This window comes from Phragmites australis, chromosome 8, assembly GCF_958298935.1.
Source record: "Phragmites australis chromosome 8, lpPhrAust1.1, whole genome shotgun sequence".
Taxonomy (NCBI): Eukaryota; Viridiplantae; Streptophyta; class Magnoliopsida; order Poales; family Poaceae; genus Phragmites; species Phragmites australis.
In genome coordinates this window covers 8,028,477-8,036,915 of record NC_084928.1, presented here as the reverse complement: position 1 = coordinate 8,036,915, position 8,439 = coordinate 8,028,477, and the positions used below count along the sequence as shown (strand labels likewise).

The 8,439-nt window shown below is 49.7% G+C and overlaps 1 protein-coding gene across 2 annotated transcripts; it reads left to right on the top strand.

The window, feature by feature from the left end:
* Nucleotides 1-3,514: 3,514 nt before the first annotated feature.
* Nucleotides 3,515-8,179, top strand: LOC133926517 (probable RNA-binding protein ARP1). 2 transcript variants are annotated; one of them, XM_062372492.1, is made up of 6 exons: nucleotides 3,515-4,018; nucleotides 4,159-4,282; nucleotides 5,812-5,944; nucleotides 6,965-6,998; nucleotides 7,397-7,667; nucleotides 7,796-8,179. In XM_062372492.1, the coding sequence occupies exons 1-6, from the start codon at nucleotides 3,797-3,799 to the stop codon at nucleotides 7,864-7,866; spliced, it is 855 nt and encodes a 284-aa protein (XP_062228476.1). In that variant the 5' UTR covers nucleotides 3,515-3,796; the 3' UTR covers nucleotides 7,867-8,179. The 2 variants fall into 2 exon arrangements, with proteins under 2 accessions (XP_062228476.1, XP_062228475.1); XM_062372491.1 differs by having other exon boundaries at nucleotides 7,370-7,667.
* Nucleotides 8,180-8,439: the final 260 nt, after the last annotated feature.

Here is an 8,439-nt window from a genome sequence, read left to right as displayed (position 1 = left end):
CCGCCTCTTCGTTCCTCAGACGAGACTCCGGCAGAATGCTGTCCGGAGCCCTGTTGCGACGGCCTCCTCCGACTCTCGGCATCTCGATAGGAGTGGAGGTGCTTTGATGGTGGAGAAAGAGAAGAAGAACTGCTCCGGTCGCCTGAAAGCTTTCTAAGGGCTTCGGAACACGGAGGAGGCAAGAGCAGGAGTGCAGGAAGGCGTAAAGAGGGGGACGGACCGATCCCCTCCCCCTTTTATATCTCAAAGTTCAAATGTTGCTGCCCAACGGTTCGCTTGGTGAAGCGCCCCCTCGATCGGCGCAACCGCCAGGCGAATCTCTCGCCGATCGTACGGCGTCAGCGGCTGCCAGGCGTATTTTCCTCGATCTGCGCGGCGGCCGCGCGTGCCGCCCATACGGTCGTCATACCCTTCGGGAGTTGTGTGGACACGCGTCTACTCGTCTCCCCGCTGGGTCGTACCCGAGGCCCGGGTCTAGAAAGGCTACCTCTCGAAAGCCTGCCATGTGGCGTCCACGCCAGCCTCGGCCTCGACCGCGACGAAGGGCCCATCCGCAGTCTCCATGCCATCACCTACCAATGGGCCCGGGGGCTACTGTCGGTGTATCAGGAATTAGGGGTCCCTAAGTCCCGAGACCAGGCCGGCTGTCCGCCACGTGTCACCATCCCGCGAGGTCCCCCTTGCAGGATGAGGAAAATCTAAGTTCTGGGAGAAGGTGCTCGGGGCCACAGCCTCTGGTTCCTGAGCACCCCAATTTCCCGATGACACGCAGAGTCCAAGTACCGGGAAGAAAGTGCTCGGGAAGGTGCCCGCTCGCCCCCGAGTACCATAGTCCCCCGATGGGCCAAACAACCAAGTGCTCGGGAGAGAGTGCTCGAGGCTGCACGTGGCGGCCCCCGAGCACTCGGTTCCCCGAAGGATCTACAGAAGGGCTCGGGAGAGAGTGCTCGGGGCTGCACGTGGCAGCCCCCGAGGACTCGGTTCCCCGAAGGTTCTACAGGAGTGCTCGGGAGAGAGTGCTCGGGGCTGCACGTGGCAACCCCCGAGAACTCGGTTCCCCGAAGGTTCTATAGGAGTGCTCGAGAGAGAGAGTGCTCGGGGCTGCACGTGGCAGCCCCCGAGGACTCGGTTCCCCGAAGGTTCTACAGGAGTATTCGGGAGAGAGTGCTCGGGGCTGCACGTGGCAGCCCCCGAGCACTCGGTTCCCCGAAGGTTCGCGCAAGATCACCCGACGCCCCGACGACCCGGAAGGACCCGTCGGCGAGGTGTCAGCCAGTCAAAGGTCCGAAGCTGCATTTAATGGGCATGCGCGGCCTGACATCCTGACATCCTGACATTCCCAACTGCCCACACCGCAGTGTCAGTCCCTGCCATGCTTTGGCAGAGGGGCGTGGGTCCATTAATTGCACGGGTCCCGTCCCGTATCATCCGGGGTATCTCGGGATAACGTTGCCAGGATCAAAGCGTTCCGCCTGCCACCCTGCCCTGGCAGAAGAACAAGACAGGGTGGGCGCGCCGGGTGCCTCTGTGGCCGCCCGGTGGGCCCTCTCAACGGCGCCAGGACGTCCACAGTGACGGGTGGTTGGATGCGCGCCGCGTTTTTCCACCGCCCCTGTCACTTCGCCCGGACGGAATGATGACGCTTTTCTCCGTGGCGTCTTGGAACTCGCGCCCCCTCTTTCCCATTTGGGGTAAGTCGAGGTCGGCGTGTGTATAAAAGGAAGGGATGGATAACACAGGAAGGCACCCCCGAAAAACTCAGAGACATCCCCACACCCCTAGAGTAACAGAAAGACCAAAAGAAACGACCGAAAAAAGACTCAGAACCACCGAGAGAGCCCCAAGGTAACCGAAAGATCGATCCGAGATCAAGTAACCTGAGACGAAGAACACTACAAGCAAGTTCGAGTAGAGCTAGAGCAAGGAAGCCTCTAGCTCTCTGTTCGACGATACACCTTTGTAACCAGACACATCCTTGAAGGATTCCCTTCAAGGAAGGATATTGCATCCACACAGGAGTAGGGTATTACGCCCCCGTGCGGCCTGAACCTATCTAAACCCCGGTGCATTTATTTCTTTTTGCACTAGGTCGATCGTCCCCCACCACCGGCCGTTGCATTTATTTCCGCTTCCATTTACTTCCCCGACGAACTCATCCAGGATCATCCCCCCGGCCGAATCTTTAAAAAGGGGTCTCTCGGGATCCCTGCGACAGGAGTTCATCCTCCGACAGTCATGTTTGCTTAAAAAGAATTATCTTAATTCTTAGTTGCCAGAAAATGAGAAAACTTTAATCATTGGCGCATACCATTTGATCATCGACCACCTCCCATGGTCTCTTCTCTAAGGATAGGTCTCATTGGTGAGGTTAGGGCTCTATACCAAGCTTAGGGTTAGGAGTGAAAGTAGACCGGATTTTTTACGTCCATTCAACGTCCAAATCATTTGAGATGCTAATCAGATCTCGGATATCCGAAAGAAATATTGGATATTTGATCGGATCTCAGATAGTTGTATTGGATCTCAGATTTGGATATAGGGAGTCATGTATCCGTCAGATAGCATATATCCGAGAATAAATTTGGATATATCCGAAGACTATCCGACAATTATCTGTGTCATCTTCTGAAGCTTCTAACTTTTTCATATAGAATCGGGTGGAGATGGTCTTTATATGAAAAATGTAGCTCTCAATGAGATCTACAAATTTGTAGTTGATACTTTTTTCATTTAAAATTATTATTATTATTAAATAATTAATAGAAGCTTCAGCCAATATAGCAACTTCTCCGATTTCGCTCTGATATAACTCATTTCGTAAGAGTATATTACTAATTTGCTTGTTGGATCTCTAATATAGTTGAGTTTTGAATACGTGGAATGGTCATAGCATATGTGATATATATGTTTGTTGTTTTTACTTAATATTCGAATAAATATTTATGATTGGCATTGTCTGTATCTGACTCGTCACATATTCGATCCGTATCGATCTATATTCGTGACCGAGACTATCCGCATTCATATCTGTATCCAATATCATCCATATTTGACTTTAATTTTGATAAAAAAATATTATATAAAATATAAGATCAATGATATCATCCGTACCCGATTTGATTACATTTCACTTAGGATTTAGACTAGTATGGTGGGAGAAAAGATGAATAGGGGCGGTGGCTGGGAGTGCCAACACAATTGAGGACAGAATAGAAGGGGCGCCGCGATAGAAATCCAACGTTGTTTGTTTATCACGTGATCGAAATTCGAAAAATTAGATGCCAAAACAAGCGTACACCCTACTCTGCACGAGGATCAAATCTAACGTTGTGCATGTACATTGGCACGGGAAATCCAACGGCAGAGAGGCCTGCCCGGTGCCAGAGGAAGTCACGGGTACCCGTCCAATAGCTGTTTCAATAGAGAAAAAGACAGGAAAAAGGAAAGGGGAAGGGAAAAGAAACGGTATAAAACTATAAAAGGCTGAGCATAGCTGTCACCCCATTCAAACCGTCCCCTCCAGCGCAAAACCCCTTGCAACCTGTCTGTCTGTCTCTCCTCTCTACCAACTGGCCAACCCACCTGATGATCAGATTCCTCCTCTACTCCGATCATTAAGCCACCTCGATCACAGAAAGGTTTTATATGGAGGTGGACTCCCCCGTTTTGCATGGCGGCGTGCCGCGGCGCAACGCAAGGCTGCAGTGCGCGCACTAGATCGCTAGCAGACCCGGGGCGTGTATAGCTAGCTCCATCTCTTTCGCTCTCGCTTCGGGTGCTTTGCAAGCCGCGGGTGATGGCCGCGGCGTCGTCGTCGACGTCCAGGTCGCCGGCCGGCGGGCCGCTGCCGTACCGGTCGCGGTTCGGCGACACGACGCTGACGAAGGTGTTCGTGGGCGGGCTGGCGTGGGAGACGCCGTCGGAGGGGCTTCGGCAGCACTTCGCGCGATACGGCGACATCCTGGAGGCCGTCGTCATCGCCGACCGCCTCACCGGCCGCTCCAAGGGCTACGGATTCGTAAGCCCCGCTCACTCCCTCGTCAGTCGTCACCTCCATTCGCGTATACGACGTGCGCGTGAGCGCGTTGCTCCCTATGCTGTGTCTCTTCACGTTAATCTTGAGGTGGGCTGGCCGGCCGTCTGTATGTATGTCTGCAGGTGACGTTCCGGGAGCCGGAGGCGGCGCGGCGCGCGGTGCAGGACCCGAACCCGACGATCGCCGGGCGGCGCGCCAACTGCAACATTGCCTCGCTGGGGCCACCGCGCCCCGCCCAGCCTCGAGGTGAGTGACAATCACAAGGAAAACACACTGTGCGGGCCTGCCCCCTTCTCCATCACATCAATTTTCTTTGCTCCTTCCGACTCAAACCTCTCACCTGCTCAGCAACACAACACGAGCAGCGATGACACGACGCGCGCGCGCGTAGATTTCCTGACTGCGAGCACACAATCCGATGGGTAGCCGATGGACGGGAGGAGACTGACAGGTGGGCCCGAGGTGGATCAATCGAGTAAAGCCACACACTTGGGTGCCAGACCGCGGTAGTACTGAGCGGACATATGCCTTAGCTTGCCCAGGCTGGCCTGTGAGTTCAATTGGATGCATGCCTACCCCACCTCGCCTCTACCTTCTGAATTAAATTATATAAGATTGGATTCTACAAAAGATCTTTTTTGACATATATTTTTTCTCTCTTTATTTTTTAGCCCAATCATTAAATCAGATGATGTGTGATTGGATCAAATTTCACAAAAATCATTGGTAGAAAGATGTTATAAAATTTATTTCCCTACCTCCGGCACCCACCGCGTGGTGGAGAAGCCCATTTTTTATTGTCGCAGCAGAGCCAGAGGCCTACTGGTAGTTAGAACGGCAGTTATGGGATCGATCGTTATGGTTTCGGAATCAGCTTTCTTACCCGTGATCATCTCACCGGAGATATTACTCCGCTCCTTGGAAAGTACTACCACGCGTGATGTGAGTTATACAGGTTTCAACAGCCCGGATACCAGCAAAGCCATGGCAAGACACTTGAAAAGTTGCCACGAACCAATGTTGTACTAGCACGTACCAGTGCGTACATATTGTGATGTTGAGTTTGCTGCTCATGTGGACCTGCAGTGCTACCAGCGGCTCATGAGAAGTGAACTGAAAAGGAGCAAGCGCGAAAACTGTAGGCGTAGGCGTCTGCCCGAAGCCAGTCAAAGCGGCGAACGCAGCAGCCGCGCACATGGATGTACCCTGCACAGGCAGATCGAAAAAGCAATACAAAGTTTGTAGCTTTGCACGCTGCTAAGCATAGGTGAATTATTCGTGTTTTCTAATAAATTTAAGTTTTTAATAAATTAATCAGTACATACAACCTAAAAAATATATTTATCTGTTGGTGTTGTTGTCTTCCCCTCCCTCTCTCTTTTCTCTCCTAAAAAAAGCAATACAAAGTTTGTAGCTTTGCATGCTGCTAAGCATAGGTGAATTACTCGTTTTTTCTAATAAATTTAAGATTTTTAATAAATTAATCGGTACATACAACCTAAAAAATATATTTATCTGTTGGTGTTGTTGTCTTCCCCTCCCTCTCTCTTTTCTCTCCTAAAAAAAGCAATACAAAGTTTGTAGCTTTGCATGCTGCTAAGCATAGGTGAATTACTCGTTTTTTCTAATAAATTTAAGATTTTTAATAAATTAATCGGTACATACAACCTAAAAAATATATTTATCTGTTGGTGTTGTTGTCTTCCCCTCTCTCTTTTCTCTCCCTGTGACGAATAACATGGCAAATACGTAATTGTTTTCCTGTTATTGTATAGGGTGGGCCTCCCTCAGGCCCCACTTGCAGGTCCCGTCGCCAGCGCCCCATGGCCCACATTTCCTCGCCAGAGGGTCGCCCCAGATGATGCACCAGCATGATGGTCTGACTGCGATCTACCCTTCTCAAATCGGGTGAGTTTCATGTCAATTTGTACTGTTGAATCCAAATTTTCTTGCCCAAAGGTAACGCAAGGTAAAAAAATTGTTGTAGAGATGATAGTGCATTAGTGGTAAAATGCACGATAGTCATGTTGTGCTGTTGTAGCACACATTTTAGACATGTTATAGCTTGCAGAGTTGCAGACATATTTTAACCATTATCGAGAGAACCGACCCACGAGAATGGAGCCCTCCTAGTCTTTTATCGAGTGGAAGCATACGCGAGCGACACGATATCATCAACTCTAGGTCTCCTAGAGAAGAAAGGCCAGAACATTGTGGATCGGTCCCTCACCCCCTTTCCTTTCATGTGGGTCTGTTTCACCATGCAGGGTGTTTGCTTGCCTCCCCTGCCAACACCCTCTGCCCTTGTTGGTGCCAGGGAAGATCACTTTGTGTCCACATGTGCACATGACATTGGATTTTTATTTTTTAATAATTTATTATATATAGTAGCTCACGAAACATCCTTTAGCTTAACAAATGAGACATCAGGACTTCTAACAGGTTAGTTCTGGATACTAATCATTTTTTCTAGATCCGTCACTGGTTGGTGCGCTGTAGGGGGTTTCATTGGCTCTTTCTCAATTACTTTGGCACTCTAACCACTCCGATCGAGTTTGAGTTTTTCACATATGTGTTTGAATTGTGGGTTCGATTTTAGCGGAAGATGTGGTAGTACATCGATGCTTTTCACTTGTTTCATTGAGTTTTTGTTTTCTATCATTCCCTTCAAAGTTAAAAAATGATATGAGCAACAGTAACTATTTCCTTCCAAGATGTGCAAATGAGGGCCTTTTTCATGGTACATACAGGCCCCCTTTGGATAGCTGTGGAGTAGGAATGTAGGTCAATGATCTAGATCCTGGCCTTTACAGCCTCGGTATGTACTGCACCAGTACGGGTAGTGGATACGTTGGGCCAGATGTGGGCAAACCCAAGCTTTTTTCAATTCTACATCAGTCACTGAAGAAGCTCTGCAAACTTTTGCAGGTACTGGTACCCACCTGACTTTCAATACCAACAGGTAAGCATGCTCCCCATGCCCTTCACTGCCATCGATCTTCTTTGTATCACCTTTTCTCACATGCAAAATTGCCAGTGCCACTTGTCGAACACATGCCTAGGGATGACTCCAAACTGTATGCATTGATAAAGATAAATTTCACTATTACTGAGTTCAGTCATATTTGCATCGATGTAAACTTAACTTTGACAAGGTACATTTCCTTATAAGCATGGTAGCACTGCTCAAACACTTGGTATCGTCATTTCGTTGTGATGTCCCATCGAGAATTGACAATGTCGCAACTGCAACATTTTGTTCTTTGTCTCTTCGTTGTGAATAATCATTTTGAGACTGATTTCCAACGTATGTTAACTTGTATGAGTGAGCAGGCCTTGGCCAATCCTCATGTGTTGCAGAACTACTATGCTCAGCTGTACGGGCTGACCTCGCCTGGTACAGCGCCACCCTACCACCAGTACGTCGGGTACATGGCGCCTCCGACTCCGACTCCGACGCCGAGGGCAGTGCTCCCGCCGCCGGCACAGCAGGTCGCAGCGCAACCGTTGCTCCATCATCCGACGCCGCAGATCCAGGGCTCTTTCTTTCCCGCGCCTTCGCTTCAGCAAAACTTAAGGCTGCAGCAGCTGCCTCCTCATGCTATGCCAATACCACCTCCCAACACAACAGGTATGGATCCTGCTTTTTCGCCTGCACATTTGCACTTGCACAACAAAAACCATGGGAGTTCTTGATATAACTAGTTGAGAAGTTTTCCAGGAAGACTGATGTTTAACTTGGGTACTGAAATGTGGCAGATTTGCATCCAGCTGACCAGGTTGCCTCTGCAGCCGGAGCGACAAACAGAGACAACACTCCAGGCGCCTGAGGCCAGCTGAAGATACAAAGTCAGATTCGAAACTCCTTCAAACTGACTTCTTTTTTGACCGGAAGAAAATGTGGTTAAGGCGATTTCCATCTCGATGGATCTGGTGCGGACGAAGGTATTGATTGTCTGTAACAGTCTCTCGGGAATGGATGTTAGCTCCAGAAACAAACAAGAAACATTTCGTTCTTCCATTGTTTCCGATTCTTTTTCGAGTTTTGGCGAGTGGTTCAATCGATGAATCCGTTGTAACCCCAAACTGGATTTTCATATCAACATCCCATGAATTCGCTGAGGCAAGTTTTTCTTTTTTTAACAGTGAGACGCATTTTCACGACGAGACGGGATCGAGTGAAACCGCTCCGGTGCGCGTCTGCTCTGGACATACCCGTGCATACACTCGGACTCACAACGTGGGCCAGCTCAAGCGCTCACGCCCGTACGAGCGCCGTCCTCTCAACCGGGAGCGCCGGGATGCCGCTGAGGCAAGTTTCGGATGCATGCTAGTATTGTTGTCCGGTACTAGTATGTTCCTGGACTGGTGATGAGAAATGTGATGACAGAAATTAATCCTTG